This window comes from Crocuta crocuta, unplaced genomic scaffold (assembly GCF_008692635.1).
Source record: "Crocuta crocuta isolate KB4526 unplaced genomic scaffold, BGI_CrCroc_1.0 scaffold108, whole genome shotgun sequence".
NCBI lineage: Eukaryota > Metazoa > Chordata > Mammalia > Carnivora > Hyaenidae > Crocuta > Crocuta crocuta.
In genome coordinates, this window is record NW_027532825.1 from 5,587,652 (window position 1) to 5,612,960 (window position 25,309).

Sequence of the window (25,309 nt, forward strand, 5' to 3'; positions counted from 1 at the left end):
CACAGTGTGGGTGGGGCTTGCGAACATGATAGATGTCACATCCACAAGTAGGGACTTTGAATTAATAGCAAAGAAGATAATATGGGTGGGCCTGATCTAATCAGATGAGTCCTTTAAAAAAGACTGGCACTTTTTGAAGTCAGAGAGATGCAAAGTGTGAGAGGCATTTGATGCAAGGGAGAGTCTCCATTACTGGCTTTGATGATGGCGAGGACCACATGGCAAGGACCAGAGAACAACCCTTAGTAGCTGAGAGTGGTTTTCAACAAACAACCTGCATGATCTTGAAAATAATCTTTTCTCTAGACAAGCCTAGATGAAGCCACAGGTCAGCTAACACCTTGATTTAAGTCTCTCGGACCCTGAGCAGAGAACCTGTCAGCAGGTGAGCCCAGATTTCTGACTTACAGGACTATGAGATACTAAATAGCAGTGGTTTTATGTTACTGAATTTGGGGGTAATTTGTTACACAATAATAGAAACCTAAGACAGTGATCTAAAAATAGGGTAAGTAACAGCAGGATGAGGAGACTTTCTGAATATGTACATGGAGTTATTTTTTGTTAGTTAGTATTTAAATCTGTGCACTGTAGTATCTCCTGAACTGCTTTCCACATGATGATGACAGTTCCCCTTCCCCCCACCCCCCAAAAAAGAAAAAAGAGACAGCTCTGATGAGAAGCACTGGGCTAAACAGGGGAAACAGTTCTTTGCTCGTCAGAGCACAAAGGCTTTAATTACACAAATGTACATTGTAAGTCTGCAAGATAGAATGCAGCATTTCCATATTTGACTGTGGCACCTTCCTGGGCACGTGTGTGTGTGTGTGTGTGTGTGTGTGTGTGTGTGTTGTTCTGTGGTAAACTGTTATTAGGTAAATCATAGTTTGGGAAATTGGTGTTTTGTGTCCAGTTATAGTTCAAAGTGCCGAGGGAAAAACAATTGTCAACTTAGAGTTTTATACTTACCTAAACTCTCATTCAAGAGTGAAGAAAAATAAAAACATTTTCAAATAAGAAAGACTTGGAGAGTTTACCATCTAAAAATTTTCAGGGCCTTTCCTCAGACTTGTAATTTATAATTTTTAAGTCAAGTCATCAGATTAATAAAAAGAGATACAGTAGGGTTATAAAAATCATACATATGTATATATATATATATACATAGCATATAACTTCCATACTTGTGTATATTTTGTATATGTTTTTATGAACAACTTTAAAAGAATAAATAGAAAACAAATATATAATAGGTACTTTCTAGGAAAATTGTAAAGTAAATTCAAGAGGAAATAGGAAAACTGAATAAATTATAATGTTAAAAAGTTGTCACTAGGTCATTTTATAAGTAAATTTTACCAAAACTCCTTGGAACAGATAATCTCCATCTTATCTAAAATATTCAAGGAAATTAAAAAAAAAAAAAAAAACCAGACAGCTACCCAAATGATCTGCTGAGGATCACCTTTGATACAAACTGTACAACGATAAAGAAAAGAAAATTAAAGATATCTTGTTTATTAACATAGTTGCAAAAATCCTAAACAAAATTGGCTGCAAATCAAAAGCAGCATTTATATGAAAAATACCACAGTATGGCTTCCAGGCTGAACACTACCTGTGTGACCCTTCCTCTGAGGTCAGAAGACCTTTTCTCCTTGGTCATTCTTAATGTTCTTCTAGAGGGTGGGTGCACAAGACTTTGAAAATTTCTTTTATGTACTAATTTTATCTTTGTACTAAAATATTCTCCTGATTTCATTTTTCTCACTTACATTAAAACTATTTTATCTGGCTGTATGGTATTCATTTGTGTGTGTCCAGCAATAAGAAGAGAGATGAATATTTAAAATGGTATATTATGGTGCACTTGGGTGGCTCAGTTGGTTAAGTATCCCACTCATGCTATCTGCTCAGGTCATGATCCCATGGTCGTGAGATCAAGCCCTGTGTGGGGCTCTGAGCTAACAGTGCTGAGCCTGCTTGGTATTCTCTCTCTCTCTCTCTCTCTCTCTCCCTCTCTCTGCACTTCCCCTACTCATGTGCACATGTACACATGTACTCTCTCTCTCTCTCTCAAAATAAATAAATAAACAAAAAATAGAAAAGAATATATTAAAATGTGAATATTTAAAAGAGTATATACGCTGTGTGGCCTCAGATTTGGTATTTGTGTGCTTACAGGAAAAGTCAGGTCACTAAGGCATCCATGTCTAAAGAGCTGGTCCAACATCTAGGGCCAGACTCCCTTCTCTTCTCTGCACCATCAGGCGGATTTACCATCTGCTCTTTCATGTTATGTGTGGACTGCATAATATCCTCTTACAACCACTCTGTAAATTGCTGGACTTGTGCTTTATTACTTCTGTCTGTATGTCTCTCTTACAAATGCACTAAGTTATACCCATACCCAGTAATGCCTCCCTTAAATGTAATGTTTTCTTAGCCAAAGATGGATATAGTTAGTGACCTAAATGTTTACCAGAAGATTTTTCAAGATACATATCCTGTCTTTAAAACAAACCAAACCCCCAAAATGTGAGATTAGTTAATCAAGTTAGTACCATAATAATAATTCCACAATACATGAAATCAATAGCCTAACACAGTAATTCAGTTGTAACAAAATTGCGAATTAAAGCCATTGATAATATGACAAGAATTCTGTTGATTTCCCCTGATGTTTTTAACGTTAAAAATGCTATTGTCTATATTTGCTTTTGTTCACATTTCTTTATTAAATGTTTCCAGGTTAATTACCCAACGCACCAAAAAAGCTGAGAAAGTGAAACAGATTAAAGCCTAACATGAGTTGGGAATTTATCTGTAGGGCACAGCCATTACTTCCTGCGAGATAAGCGTAAGGGAGGCAAAAATGAGGATCTGCCGTGGGCCCCCGAAAAGGACAGGATCATGGTCAGAGATGGGCCTTGCTGAAGCAGACTTTCTATTAAGAGTAAGGAAAGAGAGTCCACAGGATTTCGCAGTTTCCATGAGTTAGTCTCTATTGGCTTTGCTTTTTCATTCTTTAAAGTAAATGTGACCAGCTTATACAGGTATACTAGGCACGACTGCACACCGCCTCTGAAATCCCCCAGGGCATCTCCCACATGCCCGCTCCATCATTCCTGATCCTTCTCTTCCTTGGTTCCTAGATCTTCTCTTTGGCTCATTTGCACTTGACGTCTTTACCTCTCAAGGCTTTATGCTGAGAAACCCACTTAGATTGGTGTCCTATGACTCTAGCCTCACTTTTGACTTTTGGCATCAGCCCTACAGGATGGCATTAGCTTAACAAATTTTGATCAGTGAAAGAGGCACTACCCCCAACCCATCTTTGATTTCTAGTGTTTGCAAGCTTTCTTAGTATAAATACTCCCACACAGCTGACTTCACTAAATGTGCTGGGAAGAGGGTGTGCGTAGTGGCCGCCGTGAGCCCACGAGAGTCAACTCCATCCAACTGGATGGATGGGCTGAGCCAGCTCACACTCAGCTTGCTCTATTCCTTCATGAGAAATTAGTAAGCATTGGGTTTTATTGCACTCTCAAAACCTCCTCTTCTCCTTAGTTCCTCAGAGGCTGCAAAATGATGCTATCAGATAAGTCTAAGGAGCACTTCAACCAGTAAATAATCAAACTATGTGCCTCCGAGTTCAGTGGATGAGCCTCAGGCGTCACCTGGGAACCAGAGGCAGTACTATAGAGTCAAGTCCCTTGTGTTTTTACATGGGTGTTCCATTCATGAGTTCCTTTCAGATAATTTTTAGCCCCTGGTTTAACCAATTAAAATAATTGATTTGGTGCTTAGATGATCACTGTCTGTACAGGGGAACTTCAAAAAAATCTTTCTAAAAACTATTGCCCTGAGAGAAGGCTATTGGTTAGGGATTCTCACTCACCACCAGTGTCTGCTTTGCATTTTGAAGAATACTTTTCTTCCATAAATGTGATTTTTGTGTTTATGAAACCTAGTCAAGGTCAAAAGTACGATTTAATGTCTGACTAAATTACCTCTCAATTTCTTTTTTTATAAAATTTTTATATAGTTTACTTATTTTTGAGACAGAGAGAGACAGCACGAGTGGGGAAGGGGCAGAGAGAGAGGGAGACACAGAATCTGAAACAGACTTCAGGCTGTCAGCACAGGACCTGATGCAGGGCTCGAACCCACAAACTGCAGGATCATGGCTTGAGCTGAAGTTGGACGCTTAACCAACTGAGCCACCCAGGTGCCCCAAAATTACCTCTCTATTTCTAACAATCAGAACTGAGGTTAACAATCTATTTGAAACCAAAAGGAGTTTGGTTAAAACCTGTTAGGGCCGGCTGATTACAGTAATCATTTAGCAATTGTCCTTACTTTCCAGAGATCATGAGCCTTGGCCAGGGTCCTTTATTATTTCTGGAGGATGGGGCTTGTAGCCTACCCTGGTCCCCTTGCTCTGCTTGGTCAGTCGGGTTTTGGCCATTTCCCTGCAGGGAAATCAGTAAGCATTCTTACCTACTTGTGATATTGTAGGAGTGATTAAATGTGATAACTCTGGTAACCATCTATTCCTACTCGGCCTCTAGAAGAGTCCTCTAAATGGTCAGCCCAAACCTGACTCTTGTGAGTTTATGCCCACATCTGACACTTCCAGTTGTCAGGGCAGTGGTTTGTGGCTTATTTAACTGTAAAATAATGTTTTGGTTATTGGTAACTAGCATAGACTCATAGCCACTAGGAACTTCCCTGAGCTACCTGTGCTGTTTGAAGTCCCTCTCACATGCCAGAGCCCTATTTTTTTTTTTTCTGATTTCTACTTATTTATTTATTTAAATTTTTTTGGCTTAGTTGCTTGAGTGCTTGTTTTTTTTTTTTTTACNGAGCCTTATTTTAAATGCACAGTAGCTGGGGGATATTGAAGGGACTCAGTAGACAAAAGTGAGGCATAATGGCTAATTATGGCTACACCTACACTTCTCTATATTCACTGCCACCATTCTGGCCCAAGCTTCCTCGTCTCCCACCTAGCTTCTGCAACTGCCTCTTAACTGATGTCTTTTCTCCACCTCCTCCCTCCCACTCCACCCCATCAGCAGAATGTGAGAGTCTTACTTGCTCCATACCTCACCAGCATTAGTTATTGTTGATATCCTCATGTTAGCCATTCTGGTGGGTGTGCAGTGGTATCACACTGCACTTTTAATTTTCAGTCCTGGATACTAATCAAGCTGAGAACCTTACATATATATATATATGTGTATACGTATATATATATACTTATATATACGTGTATACTTATATATATATATATATAAGGTATTTGGACAACCTCCTTTGTGAGGTGTCTGTTCAAGTCTTTGGACCATTTTTCTGCTAGTGTCTGTCCTTTTCTTCTTGATTTATAGGGGTAGTGTGTGCATTCTAGATATTAGTTCTTTGCTATCTATGTAGGCTTGCTCTTAATGTAGAGTTTTGATGAACAGACATTCATAATTTCATTTTAATCGAATTAAGTAAGCTTTTGTTTTATGGTTAACATTTTCCATGCTCTACTTAAGCCATATCTTTGGCTTCCACAAAGTCATGAAGGAATTCTTGTATGTTATAAATTCAAAGCTTTACTGTTAAACCTTCATATCTAGATTTATAATCTATTGGGAATTGATTTTTGTGTATGCTATGAGACTGATTTCAAGATTCATTTGTTTTTTATGTGCATAGCACATTGACCAAGCACCAAATTTTGAACAGGCTATCCTGCCCTTACTATATTGCAATATATCATCATTGTCATAAAACAATGTGTATGTACCTAATTTGTTATTCAAATCTATTTACTTAAATATACGTAATAGATATCTGTCTATTCTATGCCAATGCATACCATCTTAATTCCTACAGCTTTATATTAATCACAGCATCTGGAAACATAAGTCCTTCTGCTTTTCTTCTTCAACATTTTTGCCTATTCTTGGCTTTTCATATTTCTATATAGATTTAGAATTAACTTGTCAAGTAACATTAGAAATACTTCTTAGGATTTTGATTGAGATTTCCTGAATCCACAAATCAATTTGAGAATGAATTGATATCTTAACAATATTGAATTTTCTAATTCTTAAACATATAACATCTCTCTTTTTATTTAAGTTGGGTTTAATTTCTCTTAGAAATGTTGCAATACTCAGTGTAGAGGTCTTTTTGTTAAATTTATTCCTTGGTATATGATGTCTTGTGGTGCTATTGTAAATGGCATCTTTTTAAAAATTTTATTTCTATTTGCCCATAGAAATATGATTTATGTTTATATATTAACTTTTTATTTAGTGACCTTGTTAAATTCAATTATTAATTCTAATAGTTTATTAATTATTTTACTCTATTTACTTAAACAACAATGTTATTTGAGAATGAGTACAGTCTTCCTTTCTTTATTTTTGCCTTATTTCATTGAATGGATCCTTAGTAAAATATTAAATGAAGTGGCTAAAGCATGTACCCCTATCTTGTTCTCAATTTCAAGGAAAAGTATTTCAATATGATGTTTAAAGGTACTTCAATATGATGTGGGTTTTATTATTACTATTTTAAATCCTCTATCAGATTTGAAGAGGTTGTCTTCTATTCTCAAAACTGAGAACTCTTAAAGTTGTTAAAAATCAGGAATGAATATTAAATTTTATCAACTACATTTTCTGGATCTACTGGGATAAACATGATTTTTCTCCTTCATGTTGTCAATGTGGTGGCTTATATTGATTTGTTTTTTAAGTTTAATAAATTTTAATAGCACCTTAAAAAGAATAGCACAGAAGCCAGCCAGCCATCATTGCTTGTTTAAAAGAAATACAAATTCTGGCAATGTTCAGAAAAAATGTAAAAGGATTGTTTATACTTGTGATACAGTTGAACTGTTACAACTTGTTTGCTGAAATAAGAGACTAGGGCTCTTTGACCTGAATGCAGCTACAGTCATTCCAACAGAGGTACAGAGCAGCAAAACTTCAATAAAGACTGTACCATCTTTTTTGGCTGGCAGAACCAGGCAAAGGAGCCTGGTGTAACCAGCATCACCAAAGAGTGAAAGAAGAATGCCAGATGGAAGAGAGGCAAAGAAAGAAAGTGCCCACGTTCTGTTTGTAAACTCAGCCCTAGTTTCTGGCTGATCACGAATCATATATGCACAGGGAAAATGAAATCAGCTTGCAGTTAGGGCTTAAAGAGCTGAACTGAGATCTGAGCTGTTTCCCACCACATTACGGCAGTGTAAGCCTAAACCAAGTTAACTGCCCGTTATCACAAAAACAACGAAATAACAAAAAATGACCCATATGTTAGAATTATCAGAAAGGGACTTTAAATCATCTCTTGTAAGTATACTCAGTGAAGTAAAGGAAAATAACACTTGTCATTATTCAATAGATTAGAAACATCATCAGCAAAGTACAAATAACATAAACAAGACCAAATTGCAATTTTAGAATAAGGAAATCTAATACATGAAAAAAATTCATTGAATGGAGGTAATAGTAGAATGGAGATGATAGAGAAGAGTCAGTGAAATTGAGGACAGATCAGTAGAAATGATCCAATCACAAGAAGACAGAGAATTGCCTGACAGTTTTACCTGTAGGGCCCGAGGGCAATATCTAAAGGTCTAACATACAGCACTTGGAGCCCAAGGAAAAAAAAGGAAAGAGAGCATTCAACAGAAAAATATTTGAAGAAATGATGGCAAAACTTCACCAATTTGGTGAAAACATAAGGGTATAGATCCCAGAAGTTCAGTGAACCAATATGATGAATTAGAAGACAACCGTTACGGGTTGAATTGTGTTGTCCCCCTAAAATATGTTGAAGCCTTAAACATGTAAATGTAATCATATTTGGAAATAGGCTTTGTGATGTAATCAGGTTAAGATGAGGTCATTTGATTGGACCTGAATCCAATGTGATTGGTGTATTTGTAAAGAGAGGAATACGGGAACAGAGACATGGTTAGGATGCCATGTGAAGAAGGAGGCAGAGATTGGAGTGACACATCTATAAGCCAATAAATGCAAAGACTGCCAGCATCACCAGAAGCTAGGGCAGAAGCATGGAGTTCTCCCTTAGGGCAATCAGAAGGAACCAATCCTGCCTACTATTTGATTTTGGACTTCTCGTCTCCAGAACTATGAAAACAATACATTTCTGTATATCACAGAACAATGTACATGGCAGCCTTAGGAAACTAATACAAAACCATGCTTAGAAATGTCATAATCAAACTTGAAAATCAAAGGTAAAGGGAAAAACTCGAACCAACCAAAGAAAAATGACACCTTCCATACAGGGGGGCAATGATTTTAATTATTGCAGATTTCTTAAGAGAGACTAGAGACTCTCACAGTGGAACTACTTTTGTAAAGTGTTGGCGGGCAGAAATACCAGTCACCCAGAACTCTATATTGAATGAAAATATCTTCCAAGATGAAGACGAAATTAAAACACTCAGATAAACAAAAAATTAGGAGAATCAGTTGTCACTCTACAAGAAATGCCACGGGAAGGGTTTCACACTGAAGGGAAATGATACTGGAAGGAAACTCGGATCTTCAGAAATGAATGAAAAATATTAGAAACGGGAAATAAATGGGGGAAGCCTAAGAGACTATACTTTTTCTTAACTTCTTTAAAATACATATGTCCATTTAATTTTTTAATGTTTATTTATTTTTGAGAGAGAGAGAGAGAGACAGAGCATGAGTGGCGTAGTAGCAGAGAGAGAGGGAGACACAGAATCTGAAGCAGGCTCCAGGCTCTGAGCTGTCAGCACAGAGCCTGACACAGGGCTCGGACCCCCAAACCATGAGATTATGACCTGAGCCAAAGTCAGATGCTTAACTGACTGAGCTATCCAGTGCCCCTAAAATACATATGACTGTTTAAAGCAAAAATTATAAATAGTCATATGAGGCTTATAACATGTTGTAAAATGTACTATATATGGCAACTATAATGTAAAGGATCATGGGCACAGGTAAATGAAGGTAAATATTGTTGAAATGTTACTATCTGTTTGTGAAGTGATATAATACTAACTCAATGTAGACAATGAAAAAATAATTTTATAAAATTATAGAATTTAAAAATATTATAAAGTCTTTGTAGTCCCTAAAGCAACTACAAAAAAAGTATTGCAAAAATGTGTAGTTAAAAATCCAATAGATGAGTTAAAATGGAATTCTAAGAATTCTAAAAAGTATTCAAATAATCCAAAATGCAAGCAAGAAAAATAACTGAAAAAAAATGACGGACAGAAAACAAATGATAACAGACCTAAATACAACCATATGAATAATTACATTAAATAGCAAGAAACTAAATACTCTTATTTAAAGGCAGAAATTATCATAATAGGTGAAAAAGAAAGATCCAAGTATATACTGTCTACAGGATATGCACCTTTAGTGTAAGAACACAGATATCTTGAAAGTACGTAGATGAAAATAGATATACCATTCAAATATCAAACATAAGAAAGCTAGAGTTGTTACATTAATGTGAGATAAAATAGCCTTCAAGATCAAAGGTATTACCAAAGATAGGATATTTCAAAGAGAGATATTTCATAATGTTAAAAGGGCCAATTCATCAGCACAACATTACTATGCATGTATTTAACAAAAGAGCCTCACAATACATGAAGTAAAGGTTGACAGAACTGGAGAGATAGATAATTCCATGATCATAGCAGGAGATTTAAGTATCTTTTTCTCATCAACTGATAAAAAGGTAGACAAAGAGAGCAGTACCTGGAATTTGATTTTTACAGACCACTACATAAAAATTAGAATTCTTTCACAGTGCACATAATAAATCCACCAAAATATACCATATGCTGGACTGTAAGACATAGCTCAATGCATTTAAGTAGACTGAAATGGTATCAGGTATGTTTTCTGACCACAATAAAATTGAATTAGAAATCAGTAACAAGAGGATATTTAGGAAAATCCTAAAATTTAGACTTTAAACAATCCAGTTCAAAATAATCTGTGGGTCAAAGAAGGCATGTTAGAAAATGTGTTGAACTGTATGTTGATGAAAATAAAAAATGTCAAATTCATGGAATGCAGCTAAGCCACTGCCTAGAAGAAAATTAATAGCTTTTAGATGTTCATATTAGAGAAGAAAAATAAGTCTAAAATCAAAATCTAAAATGTCACAAGAGGCTAAAAACAGAAGAGCAAAATAAGCCTGAAATTAAGTAGAAAGAAGGCAACAAAGGAGAGAAATAAAATTAAGAGTACAAATAGAAACAAATAGAAAACAAAGAAATATAGAGAAAATTATCAATGTCAAGAGCTGTCTCTTTTGAAATAAATCAACAAATTTTATGAACCCATATCTAGATTGGTTAATAAAAAAAGAGAAAAGGCAGTTCACCATTAAAAAAAATGAGAAAGATGGAGTGGCTGGGTGGTTCAGTTGGTTAAGCATCCTACTCTTGATTTCAGCTCAGGTCATGATCTCACGGTTGTGAGATAGAACCCTGCGTTGGGCTCCATGATGACAGCATGGAGCTTGCTTTGAATTCTCTCTCTCCCTCTCTCTCTCTGTCCCTTACCTGCTCATGTTCTCTCTCTCTCTCTCAAAATAAGTAAACATTTTTTAAAAAATGAGAAAGAAATTATCCTTAATGAGTTTACAAACATTAAAGGATAATAAAACACTATTTGGAACAACCCTATGAAAAGTAGCATGAAGAAATGGCAATAATCCTTGAGAGACAAAAATTACCAGAGCTTACTCATGAAGGATTAGTTAACCTGAATTACCCTATTTCTACTTAAAACACTGAAATATGAAATTTAAAATTTCTCATATATTTTAAAACTGTAGTCTAAAATGTCTTCACTAATATTTTCTAACATTTAAGGAAGAAATACGAACACAAACCCTTCCAGAATATGTAAAAGAAGGAAAACTTCAAAACCTCATTTCATAAGACCAGCATTACAATCATACCAGGCTAATAAAACTGCAGATCAATATTCTTCATGAATGTACATGCAAAAATTCTTAAGAAAATATTAGTAAAAGGAACCCAACATAAAATAATAAAATAAAAATAATGATACAAAAAAAAATAATGATAAAGTTTACTAAGTAGAATTCATCTTAGGAATGCATGGTTGATGTAACATCAGAAAATCAATCATGGTAATTTACCATATTAATAATAAAGTAAAAAATTATATAATCATTTCAACAGGTGTAGAAAAGTGTTTAACAAAATTCAATATCATCTATGATTTTAAAGAAAAATTCTTGGCAAACGAGGGATAGAAGGAAGCATTGTTAAACTGATGAAAAGCATCTATACAAAAAATCCAGTGTCATTACACTTTGTAGTGAGGTAATGAAGGCTTCCCCCCTAATATCAGTAAAAAAGCAATAATGCCTTCTATCACCCCTTCAACATTGTACTCAAGGCCCTAGACATTGCAATAAGGCAAACATCAAAATAAACAAACAAATCAAGAGACACAAGTTTTGAAAGAATTGAATAAAATTACTTTTATTTGCTGTAACATGATTGTTTACCTAAATATCCTCACACAAAATAACTACTGAGTTAGTAAGAGAAATCAGCATGGTTGCAGGATTCTAGACTAATATAGGAAAATTTATATATTAGCAGCAAATAATTGGAAACGAAATGAAATAAAGATTCCACTACAATAGACCAAAAAATAAAAAGTATGCAAGGCCTATATACTGAAAACTACCTAATACTAAAGACTTAAATAAATGGAGGGATATATCATTTCATAGAATGGAATCATTAATACTACTCAACAAGTTTCCAAACAAAATTCCAGAATAGTTTTTACAGATTGAAAGGTCTTTCTAAACGTTATAAGAAAATATAAAATGTATAGAGGAGCCAAAGCAATTTTTGAAAGACTTTATTTTTTAGAGCAGTTTAGATCTATGATAAAACTGAAAGGGAGGCACAAAGATTTCTCCTATACCCCCTCCCCCACCCTGTATCATGAGCATCATTCACCAGAATGACTTTTTTTTTAACCAAGGATGAACCTGCATTGACATATAATCACCCAAAGTCAACAGTTTACTTTAGGGTTAATTCTTCCAGTTGTATATGCTGTTGGTTTGGACAAGTGCAAAATGAGATATACCCATGATCACAATATACTGAGTATTTTCATGGCCCTGAAAATCTTCTGCACTCTGCCTATTCATCCTTTCCCCCTTACACGTTCCTGGCAACCAATGACCTTTATACTGTCTGTCTCTATAGTTTTGCCTTTTCCAGAATGTCATATAGTTGGAATCATGCAGTCTGTAGTCTCTTCATATTAGCTTTTTTTCACTTAGTAATATGCATTTAAGATTGCATTATGTCTCTTCATGACTTGATAGTTTGATTCTTTTTAGTGCTAAATAATATCCTATTGTCTGGATCTATCACAGTTTACTAATCCATTCACCTACCGAAAAACATCATGGTTGCTTCTAAGTTTTGGTAAGTATGAGTAAAGGTGCTATCGACATTCTTGTGCAGGTTTCTTTGTGGACATAAGTTTTCAACTCCTTTGAATAAATACTGAGGATCTTGATTGCTGGATCGTATTGTGGGAGTATCTTCAGTTTTTCAGAAACTGCCAAACTGTCTTCCAAAGTGAATGTACCATTTTGCAAGCCCACCAGCAATGTATGAAAGTTACTGTTGATCCAGATCCTCTCCGTCTTTGGTGTTGTCAATACTCTGGATTTAAACCATTCTAATAGGTATGCAGTGGTATCACATTGTTATTTTAATTTGCATTTTCCTGATGACATAAGATGTGGAGCATTGTTTCATATGTTTATTTTCCATCTGTATATCTTCTTTGGTGAGGCGCCTGTCAAGACCTTTGGCCCATTTTTAAATCGAATATTTGTTTTCTTCTTGTTGAGTTTTAAGAGTTCTTTGTATGTTTTGGATAACAGTCACTTATCAGATATTTATTTTTCAAATATTTACTCCCAGTGCGTGGCTTATCTTCTAATTCTCTTGATACAGTCTTTCATAAAGCTTTCTCTTGATACTGCTTTCATAAAGCAGTTTTAATTTTAATGAAGCCCAGCTTGTCAATCATTTCACTCACAGATCATGCCTCTGATATTATATCTAAAAAAGCACCATCAAATTCAAGGTCATTTAGATTTTCTTCTAAGTTAATTTCTAAAGGTCTTATAATTTTGCATATTATATTTAGGTCTATGATCCTTTTTGAATTAATCTTTGTGAAGGGTATAAGGTCTGTCTCTAGATTCTTTTATTTGCATGTGAATTTCCAGTTGTTCCAGCACCATTTGTAGAAAAGACTATCTTTCCTCCATTGTATTGTTTTTACTCCTTTGTCAAAGATCACAAAGATCAGTTGACTATGTGGGGGTCTAATTTTGGGCTCACTATTCTGTTCCATTGATGTAGGTTTTCTTTTCTTTTCTTTTCTTTTTTTTCTTTTCTTCCTCTTCTCTTTCTTTCTTTTCTTTCTTTCTTTCTTTCTTTCTTTCTTTCTTTTTCTTTCTTTCTTTCTTTCTTTCTTTCTCTCTCTCTCTCTCTCTTTCCTTCCTTCCTTCCTTCCTTCCTTCCTTCCTTCCTTCCTTCCTTCCTTTTGCCAATACCACATTTTACTGATACTGCAGCTTTATAGTAGGCATTGAAGTTGGGTAGCATTGGTCCTCCAATTTTGTTCTTCTCTTTCAATATTGTGTTAGATATTCTGGGTCTTTTGCTTCTCCATGTAAACTTTAGATCAGTTCGTAAATATACATAAAATAACTTGCTGGGGTTTTAAGACTGTACTGAATTTATAAATGATGTTAGACAGAGCTAGTATCCTCACAATAGTATCTTTCTATCCCTGAAGATGGACTATATAACCATTTATTTAGTTCTTTGATCTCATTCAGTATAGTTTTGTGGTTATTCTTTTATAGATCTCGTACAAATTTTATTAGATATATAGCTAAATGTTTCATTGGATGATAATATAAATGCATTATGCTTTTAATTTCAAATTCCATTTGTTCATTGTTGGTATATAGTACAGCAATGGACTTTTGTATATTAACCTTGTATCCTGAAATCTTGCTACGATCAAATTGTTTGCTTTAAATTAATGCAGTTTTTCTCTTGTTGTATGTGATAAATTGTATTTTTATAGTGAAGTTATCCCTTAAAGATGATAATGATAAAAATAATCGTGTAAAGAGTGTTTTCCATTTCATCAAAATTTTCAAATTTATTAGTGTAAATATTTTCATGATGCTCATATTTTAATATATGTATAACCACTACATTGCAATTTTTGTTAATTTTCTCTATCACATATTTGTTTTCTAATTCAGTGATTTCTTCATTTCTCTTCTTCATTGGACTGGTACAGTAGCTTAATCACATGGGAGCTCAGTTCACTGAAGCTTTTGAAGTGGCAAAAGCTTGTTTTCTTTTCTTTTTTTATTTTAATGTTTATTCACTTTTTTTGAGAGAGAGAGAGACAGAGAGCACGAGTGAGGAAGGGCAGAGAGAGAGGGAGACACAGAATCTGAAGCAGGCTCCAGGCTCTGAGCTGTCAGTACCTCAAAACCAGGAAACATGAGATCATGACCTGAGCCACAGTTGGATACTTAAGCAACTGAGCCACCAGGGGCCTCCAAGCTTGTCTTATTTTCTAATTTAGCTGCATCTCACAAGCTTAGATATGTCACATACTATTATTCAGTTCAAAATATTTTCTTTTATTGTGATCTCTTCCTTGACCCATATATTTTTTAGGAGTTTTTTGCTTAATTTTCAAGATGAATGGACATTTTCTACTTACACATATTTTGAAATTTTATGTCGTTTCTTAAGTCTAAAAACATATAAAATAGTATTTAAAATCTACCTCTAATAACTCCAATAAATAGTCGTCCATGGTGTGTGGGTCTTATTCCCGAGTGAGATACAATTTTAACTAATCAGAGCCTGACTGAGCTGTTTGAGCTGTCTTAAAGTTTTTTCTTTTCTTTTTTTAATTTTTTAATGTTTATTTTATTTTTGAGACAGAGAGAGACAGAGCTTGAGTGGGGGAGGGGCGGAGAGAAAGGGAATCACAGAATTCAAAGCAGGCTTCAGGCTCTGAGCTGTCAGCACAGAGCCCGACATGGGGCTCGAACCCATGGACCGTGAGATCATGACCTGAGCCGAAATCAGCTGCCCAACTGACTGAGCCACCCAGGTGCGCCTGTCTTAAAGTTTTCTACCACTGGTTTGCCCTGATCCTTCACTGCAGCCAGGCAGGGGTCCAACTGAGAGTCTAGGGTTTGCTGGGACATCTCGGAGGATCCAGAACTTCAAGTTTTGTTTCTTCAGCAGTCAAATTATAGAAAGCTCCTCTTTGATCTTCAGCAGCTTTTGGCCTACCTTCTTATCCCTCTTATACAACGCAGTTGCACAAAGTTGGCTCACTTGAAATTTCTTTCTCTCCAGATTCTTGACCACACGAGTTCTGTGGTCCTGATCATTCTCTCGTGTCATCACAAATGTTTTTTAAAAAATTTATCTGGCTTTTCTAGGTGTTTGGTGTTAGTCTGCCATGTGCTGCTCCTTGACACCCAGATCAACTGCTTCCAGTCTTGCCTCTTTGTAATGCATTCTACACAGAGCTGCAGGACTGTCTGTATACATTTTGATCAGAACATGATGCTTCCTTACTCCAGTGGCTTCTTATCACATTTGGCATAAAATCTTCCCACAATTTAAAAGAAGCTAGACCTTGACTCTCTCCCCGGCCTCATCTTATACTCCGCCCTCATCCCTCCTCACACATGGCTGTTCTCCAGCCACAACGACCTTCCTGTTGTTGTTTAAGCATGGCAAGTTCGGCACACTCAGGCCCTTCATCCTAACTGCCTCCTCTATCTGCAGCATACATCTAATCAGGTCTTTGTGTATCTGTCTCCTCAGTTCATGTGACAGCAGCTCAGAAAGTCCTTCCTGGACCATGGCCATCTAAGTTAGCTCTTCTCCATCCTGTACATCATATGATGATGTAGTATTTCCTTCGTGTTGCTTATTTTTCCACTGCGATTGTCTTGTTAGTTTATTTTTTGTTTTGTTTTCTTATATTAGAATATAAGCTCCAGGAGGCAAGGCCTTGTCTTCTAATCTTGTGACGAGACTGGATCAAGCTGTTAGTGTACATGTGTGGGATTAATCCACCCAGCTTTGAGGGCTGAGACAGAGGGAATGGAGTGGAGGCTGACAAACACTATGGCCCCAGACTTGATTTAATATTTGCTCAATCCACTGGATATTTCTGAGATTGTGCTTTTAGGAGTTCCTTGTTTGATTTAGAGGTATAAATATACTCTCCACATAGGCACTCTGAATAAGTTACCCAAGACTCTGTCGTTTTCTATTTAACTTCTCTGTGTAGCTATAATCTTATAAGTGTTCATTATATCCATTCAGTAAAGTAAACAGACCTGAAAATCAAGGAGACTGTTCCCTAGGTGAAAATAGTTTCTAATTACAGTAATAATAATAAAAACAGAGATAGATCAATCAATGTGGTAGTCTCCTTTAAATTTTTTCTGTTGATATTACATTTAATATTATTTCTCTCCATTTCTCTCCTTATTTTAAAATTCTGATAGTAACTATAATTTTTCCAAGAGTTAGCAAGTTTTAATCAGCAAAAACATATGTTTCAAGTTTGAACTTGCATAAATTTTAAAAAATTGCATACGACTTTAATGAAGCATTAATCACAGAAATAAATTTAGCATTTAAACTACACATTAAAGGCTATTCTTGCTCTTAAGTGCAGGCAACTTCAATTATTTCTCATGAACATCCTTTGTGTATTAGTCAGTACACAGAAAATAGGACAGTTTGGTTCTCACTTACCCGCTGGCATAGAAATTTAAAGGTGTGCATGCATTCTGTAGGAGCAGGGAATCTTCATTTCACTCACCAAGGTGCAATGTGAGACCCAGAGGCCAACATTAGCTTTTGTTTGTAAGAAATAAGAGAGCCACGCTGGATGTGTGCCTCTGGAGTCAGCACAGCTCAGTCGCCATCACTTGTCTGTGTGTACCATGAGCTCCAACCACATGGCATTTCTGAACGGTCCCCTAAGAATTTATGAGATGCCTTGGTGCTTTTGCACACGCTGTTCCTTCTACTTGGAATGACCCCCATCCCACTCCCCAAAAATGTCTCCTCACCCATCAAGACCCCAGTCCCACTGCTCACCGTGTGGGAAGTCTTCCCTCGGTATGTTGCAGCACCTGTCCGTGCCTTGATTAGAACATCTATTTCGTTGTATTGTCTCCTTCCACCAGTCTGAGAGGTCTTACCTATCAATCATTCTGCATCCTTTCAGGGGCTTCTATTTCTACTACAGTGTAGTAGATACTTAGTAACATTTCTTAAATGAATAATCAGTCATAAGAACTTCACCTGGATTTCCCCATTAAGAGTTTTCATCAATCCTTCAGACTTATTCTCCAGAAGCTGTAGTTGATGATTAGCTGGAAAGACCAAACTAAGCTTTCTGATAACTGCCTTTGACCTTATCACCCGAAGCTATAGATTTAAACTTTATTTTTCCTCTGAAGGGGAGGGGTTATACTGATCACTTTGAGGATCTCATATAAGCTGTGAATACTCTCTTCAGAATTTACTCACACCCATCTACACACAGAACTGATCAGTATCAGGCTCTCAGGGCAGAGGACCTGCTTCAAATTCCGGTTCTGCCATTTGCCAGCTATGAAACCTTGGGAAAATTACTTAATTTTGCCGTGCCTTGTTCTGCCTTCTTTAAATGGGAATAATAATAGTATATATCCCACAGGGTTGTTGTGAGGATTAAGTGACTTAATTATAAAATGTCTACACGTGCAATAATAAGCCCTAGATAAGCCTTATATACCTGATTATTAGTAGGTTCCAGGAACTGTAGGTGCTAAGAAAAATTGGATATGATTCCTTCCTTTGAGGAACTCCCACTCTCACAGGGAAGACAGATGTGCAAACAAAAGGCAGTATGGTAGAGGTCTGGACAAAGGGGCAGAGAGAAGAGAGCTCTTTCCTCCTGAGGCAGGGGGGTGGGTGGGGGGTTAAGGAGTAGCCCACGTGGGAGGTGTATTTTAGCTGAGTCTTGATGGATGAACAGGAGTTGCTAGTTGCATTAGTTGGGAATGTACACTCTAGGCAGATATACGCGAGGACGTCTATGCAGCCATATGAAAGCACGAGAGGCGGGGTACAGTAGCTATCGAGAGTGGCCTTCACACGATGTCTGAGGTGCAAGGTACTGAGGCATAGAGCTGAAGCACACTGCACACACTGCAAGTTGTTTTACTCAACACAACACGTTCAGCCCCTTTCTCCCCTGCCCTCTCTACTATAGAGTTAGGGAATCGAAGCACCAAATTTGCCAAACAGGCGAGGTCCTGTGACAGGTAATGGAGCTTTTTCCGGGAAGTGCTTCTCTTAAAGAATAAAGATGCAAAATCTTAAAAGGAGAAGACTTTTTGCCTTTTTCCTTTCTTTCTACCTGGTTCTTGAGTTTGACAGTTTTAAGACAGAAGGTTGAAAGCATCTGCTAACAGTGCAGTGAGAAGACCCAGGGATCCTGAGTCCATGATGACTGTACTCAGTAGCTGCACTGCCGGGACCACCTCCCTCTGGACTTCTTGTTTGTGAGAAATGTCACAGCTGGCCCCGCTTCCTCTAGTTTAGAGCCAAATGCGTCCATACCTGACACAAGTGGTAAGTGATGCTGCTTCACCAAAGTCCTGGAATGCTTTACATAGGGGGCATGGTTTCCCCATGGAAACTAGGCCCTATAGTGTACTTTAGGGGTTGAACATACAGATTTGCATTTTTTTGCACTGCTGGTGGGAATGCAGGCTGGTGCAGCCACTCTGGAAAACAGTATGGAGGTTTGTCAAAAAATTAAAAATAGAACTACCCTAACAACCCAGCAACTGCACTACTCGGTATTTATCCAAAGGATACAGGTGTGCTGTTTTGAAGGGGCACATGCACCCCAATGTTTATANGGTACTATGCTAAGTGAAATTAGTCAGAGAAAGACAAATACTATATGAGTTCATTCATATGAGGGATTTAAGATACAAAACTGATGAACATAAGGGAAAGGAAGCAAAATAATATACAAACAGGGAGGGGGACAAAACAAAAGAGACTCTTAAATATTGAGAACAAACAGGGGCGCCTGGGTGGCTCAGTCGGTTAAGCATCCGACTTCAGCTCAGGTCATGATCCCATGGTTCATTGGTTCGAGCCCCACGTCAGGNATAAAATTATATTAAAAAAAGAAAGTACAGATTTGCAATCAAGTTACCTGATGTTTAACTTCAAAAATCAGTTATCCTCAATCTGAGCCTCATCAGGGAGACATGTTTTAGACCAATTTTAGAACACCAACTTTAACCACAGCACACTGGATAGAGGACAGGAGGTCAAGAGCAGAGGACTCGCAAGAGTTTGCCAGGATCCTTCCAGAGAGAAGTAAATCTTAACTAAAGACCCAAAAATAATTGCAGAACTTAAAGTAGATTCTAGTTGACATTTTAAAATAAGAAAACATTCTGATGGTGCTGGAGTTTTGAAATGTTCTTTGAGACTTATAATACCTTTATGACTAAATGTTTTAGAACAAGTTGCTCTGAAGTTCTTCAGAAGAGAGAATGCTTTTTTTTTTTCATGTACTATAAATTCCTATGGCATCTTGCATTATCCCCAGGAATGCAGTGAAGAGACCAGAAATAATTGGTGAGAATAGCCTGGACTAAAGGAACAAATAATTTAAGATTCATTATTCCATGCTACCGGTACTCTCAGTGCTTTAGGATCTGTTGATAACCAAAGTCACAGGAAGTTTAAATATAATTCCATTTCCTTTACGTTGCTCTAACTTCAAAGCTGTAACGTTGCTCTTCTGTAAGGACTGGGTCAGGATTAATGAAGCCTAGGAAGTAGGTGGTATAATTGAAGAGAATGAAAAAGCGTCGCCTCCAAATATCTAAAACACTTTTTTGCTCAAGGATGCTTGAACGGTCTACATCAGAGATGATCTGCTCAGAAGAATAAACGAAGGAATCCTGTCCGAAGCAAGTGGCTTGGGAGGGAGTGGCACATTTCCATCAATAACAAACTGATGAAAGTAATCTGAGGCTCAGAATGAGGATGACAGATTTCTTAAATCTACACACCTAGCAAGTGGCCACGCTGCGATTTGAACCATGGTTTGGGTGGCTGCAAAGTTGTGCTTTTAACCCCTACGTTATACGGTAGCAGTCATACCCTCAAGCTAAAGCATGTGAGCTAGGCTGCCAGATGGGTTGTGACAACTTTCCGCTAGTTCTCTAGGAGGGGACTTAGTCGCTGGGAAACCGAGCCTGACATACATGTGGCTTTGCTGAGGAACCTCCACACTCCTGGCTAGCAGAGGACACATTTGGGAGTGGAGACGGGCCTTCAAGAGATCAAACCAACTGTCAACACTCCAGCAAGTTGCCTAGTACCATGCACACCAGGACGATGGGTTGCGTAATTAGGTTTCATGTCTATTTAAATCAAACAATAGGTAAATCCCAAGGATATTTTAGCGCTTATCTGTTTACCTGTCCCAGGAACCCGACACTTTTAGAATCTCTGGAACTGGTCTAGAGGGACTCATTTAAAATTTGGCACGCTTGCCTAAGGACCGCACGCGTTGGCGGGATGTGAGAGTGCTCAAATCAAAATTCTTCTCTTCTTTCTCCCACACAGAGGTGGATAGAGGCTGTCTTGCTTTCAGATGCAGGTCCTGAGTCAGAAGAAGAAGCTATTACAGGGCTACTGAGTGTAGGTGCAACAAAGAGTTTCCTGGTACTGTCTTGAGGGCCTCTGTCAAGATCCCAGAGTTACAACCCACAGAGAGCACAGCTTCCTTCCCAGACCAGAGAGCCGTGAAACAGAGCAGCAGTTTGGGGCTCCAAGGAAGGAGGGGATCACATGTAGGCTGCTTTCTGGTCAGTTGGTCACTGAGGCTTCTTCTTGGGGCCCACAACACTCACCTCAGCCTGCCAGATGGGGTTCACGGTGTTGCCTATGATCTTGGATCTCCTCTCCTGTCCATGGTGTGGGAGGGCAGGGAAGATGCTGTGCTTTCCAGGCTGAATGGAAATCTTCAGATAAGGGTCTGGGTTAAAAAACATCCCTTTCTTCAACCCCATGGCCTGGAAATCTATAAAGTAAGGAATATTTTAAGTTAAATATGTTTTGGTGAGTTGAAAGATCCTATCAGGGCTTACACAAGGAGTGAAGCTCAGTCAAAACATAGAAAAATCTTTTCAGTCTTTAGACTAGTTTCCACCTCATTATGCATATGGACTGGTATGTCTACAGAACCCATTATATGGAATATTTACTGGCATGTATAAAACCGTTCCTTAAAATAAATCAACTCAACTGGCATTGTGGTCACAATGCGTTTTGAGAGAGGACCGTTAGCTTTTTTTTTTTTTAATGTTTTATTCATTTCTAGGAGAGAGAGAGAGACAGCGTGAGCAGGGGAGGGTCAGAGAGAGAGGGAGTCACAGACTGAAACAGGCTCCAGGCTCTGAGCTGGCAGTCAGCACAGAGCCCGACGCCGGGCTCGAACCCACGAACCGCGAGATCATGACCTAAGCGAAAGTTGGACGCTTAACTGACTAAGCCACCCAGGCACCCCGAGGACCGTTAGCTTTTAACGGACTGGATTGCTGGCATTCCTCAGGCAAGCTGGGGTGAGGGCCTGAGGTCACCTCAGGAAACTTGGTCTGGATACTGAGGGAGGAAATCCAACTTTGAAAATTCTATGGGCCTAGGTGAAAATTCCTGTGCAAAGTGGAGTTAGAAGAAAAGCAAGGGCTGTAGTTTCACAATGAATACAGTATTTCTACCAGCCTTTGTCTGCATGGTAGAACCAAAATGAGAACCAATTAACAGAGAATTTCTCTCCGTCCCCAGCCCCACGCTGCCCATCCTGCATGGCATCCCTCTTGGGCTTCAGGATTTCACGGAACTTTGGTTAGTGAAATCTCCTCTTGGTTTCTGCAAGGCAGTCAAATAGCTTTCTATGCCCCCGCTGTTTCTACAGGTTTGCACAAATAATTGTTATTTCTCAAGCATTTCAACAGGAACATAAGAATGGCAAATCAGAAGCTGTTGGCTTTCCGCCCTAGTAACACAAAAGTATTGCATTTCTTCTTCCTTTTTCTTTTAACTTTGACAGACACATGCTAAGTTCAACTGAAATATATATATATATTTTTTTAATGAAAAAGATGACTTTATTTTGAGGGGGGAGTTATAGGTTCACAGCAAAATAAACAGAAGAACAGATTTTTCCACATGCCCCTTGCATCACACATGCAGAGCCTCTCCGTTATCAACATCTTCTAGCAGAGGGGAGCATTTGTTACAGCTGGCTAATCTACACTGGCACATCATTATCACCCAAAGTTCGTAGTTTACATCAGCATTCACTATTGATGGTGTGCATTCTATGGGTTTTGACAAATGTGTTCATTATTAGAGTATCGTAGAGAATATTTCCACTGTCCTAAAAATCCTCTCTACTTCATCTCCTCTATCTTCTCCCAGACGCTGGCAACCGCTGATCTCCTTACCGACTGCACAGTTCTGTTCGCCCTTTCCATAATATAGTTGGAATCATACAGTATGTAGCCTTTTCAGACTGGCTTTTTTAAACTTAGTAATATGCATTTAAGATTCTTCTGGGGCACCTGGGTGGCTCAGTTGGTTAAGCGTCCGACTTCGGCTAACACCATGATCTCACGGTTGGTGGGTTCAAGCCCGCGTCGGGCTCTGTGCTGACTGCCAGCTCAGAGCCTGGAGCCTGTTTCAGATTCTGTATCTCCCTCTCTCTCTGACCCTCCCCTACTCATGCTGTCTCTCTCTCTCTCTCAGAAATGAAAAATATTTGGGGCGCCTGGGTGGCTTAGTCGGTTAAGCGTCCAACTTTCGCTTGGGTCATGATCTTGCGGTTTGTGGGTTCGAGCCCCGCGTCAGGCTCTGTGCTGACTGCCAGCTCAGAGCCTGGAGCCTGTTTCAGTCTGTGACTCCCTCTCTCTCTGACCCTCCCCTGCTCATGCTGTCTCTCTCTCTCTCCTAAAAATAAATAAAACATTAAAAAAAAAAGAAATAAAAAATATTTAAAAAAAAAGATTCTTCTCTGTCTTTGTCTCATTTGACAGCTCATTTCCTTTTAGCAATGGACACCTATCCATTATCTTCATGTGCTACAGTTTATTTATCCTTTCTTCAACTGAAGGGCATCTTGGTTATTTCTAAGTTTTGGCAATTAGGAATAAAGCTGCTATAAACATATGCATATAAGTTTTGTACAGATTTAAGTTTTTAATTTATTTGGGTAAATACCAAGGAGTGCAATCACTGGATCGTATGGTAAGAGTGTGTTTAGCTTTGTAACAGATCACCAAACTGTCTTTCAAAGTGGCTGTGCCATTTTGCATTCCCACCAGCAATGAGTGCTCTCATTGTTCTACATCCTTGTCAACAGTTGGTGTTGTCGGTGTTCTGGATTTTGGCCATTCTAATCGGTGTGTAGTGGTGTCTTACTGTTTTCATTTTCATTTCCCTGATGATATATGATGTGAAGCATCTTCTCATATGATTATTTGTCATCTTATATCTTCTTTGGTGAGATGTCTGCTAAGATCTTTGGCCCATTCTTTTTAATTGGGTTGTATGTTTTCATACTGAAATTTTTTTAACATTTATTTATTTAATAGTTTATTGTCAAGTTGGTTTCCATATAACACCCAGTGCTCATCCCCACAAATGCCCTCCTGCATGCCCATCACTCCCCTCCCCCTCCCCCCAAGAGTTCTTTGTATATTTATAATAGCGTTCCTTTAACAAATGTGTTTTGCAAATAATTTTTCCCAGCGTAGTGTAGTTTTTCTCAGTCTCTTGACATTGTCTTTCACAGTACAAAAGTTTTTAATTCTAATCAGGTCCATCCTTTTATCAATCATTTCTTTCAGGCACCACATCTTCCATATTGTATCTAAAAAGTCATTGCCATACCCAAAGTCATCTAGGTTTTCTCCTGTTACCTTCTAGGAGTTTTATAGCTCTGCATTTTACACATAGGTCTGATCCATTTTTGAGTGATTCTTTAAAATTGAGATATAATTGACATATAACATTATATTAAGTTTCAGGTATACAACATAATGATTTATATATTTGTATTGTATTTGGATATAATGCAAAATGATTGACAAATAAGTCTAGTTAATAGCTATCACCACACATTGTTATAACTTCCAATGAGAACTTTTGATAACTACTCTCTTAGCAATTTTCAGGTATATAATACAGTATTATTAACTATAGTTAGCATGCTGTACATTACATCCACATTACTTATTTGTCTTACATTGGAAGCTCCTATCTTTCGACCACCTTCACCCATTTTTCCCGGTTCTCACCTCACCTCTGGCAACCCCCCATTTGTTCTATCTATGAGCTTGGTTTTTTTTGTTTTTTTTTTCCAGATTCCACATATAAGTGAGATCATACGGTATTTGTCTTCCTCTGTCTGACTTCTTTCACTTAGCATAATACTCTCTAGCTCCATCTATGTTGTCACAAATAGCAAGATTTCATTCTTTTTTATGGCTGAATATCATTGTATTGCATATATATATGTATATATCGAAGCATTATTTATGATAGCCAAGACATACATATATATATATATAAATATATATATATATATTTATGGGGGTGTATATATCTTTCTGAGTTCATCTTTTCATTTTCTTTGGCTAAACACCCAGAAGTGGAATCCTAGATCCTGTGATAGTTCTTTGATAGTTTTACTTTTAATTTTTTGAGGAAACTCCATAGTGTTTTCCATAATGGCTGTATGAATTTACATCTCCCCCAACAGTGCATGAGGGTTTCCCTTTTCTCTACATCCTTGCTAATACTTATTCCCTCTTGTATGTTTGATACTAGGCATTCTAACAGGTGTGAAGTGATATCCCATTGTAGTTTTGATGTTTTGCATTTCACTACTGATGAATGATGTTGAACATCTTTTTATGTACTTGTTGGTCATCTGTATGTCTTCTTCGGGGAAATGTCTATTCGGATCTTCTGCACATTCTTTAGTCAGATTTTTTTTTTTTTTTTTTTTTTTTTTTTTTTTTGTAC

The 25,309-nt window shown here is 37.5% G+C and overlaps 1 protein-coding gene across 1 annotated transcript in view; it reads right to left on the reverse strand.

The window, feature by feature from the left end:
* The window catches only part of HECW1 (HECT, C2 and WW domain containing E3 ubiquitin protein ligase 1), a 249,067-nt gene that overhangs the window by 126,722 nt on the left and 97,036 nt on the right, over positions 1 to 25,309 (reverse strand). Inside the window, exon 5 of the mRNA XM_077781155.1 lies at positions 21,133 to 21,302. Within this exon, the coding sequence (XP_077637281.1) occupies positions 21,133 to 21,302 (170 nt within the window). The remainder of the gene's footprint in view (positions 1 to 21,132; positions 21,303 to 25,309) is intronic.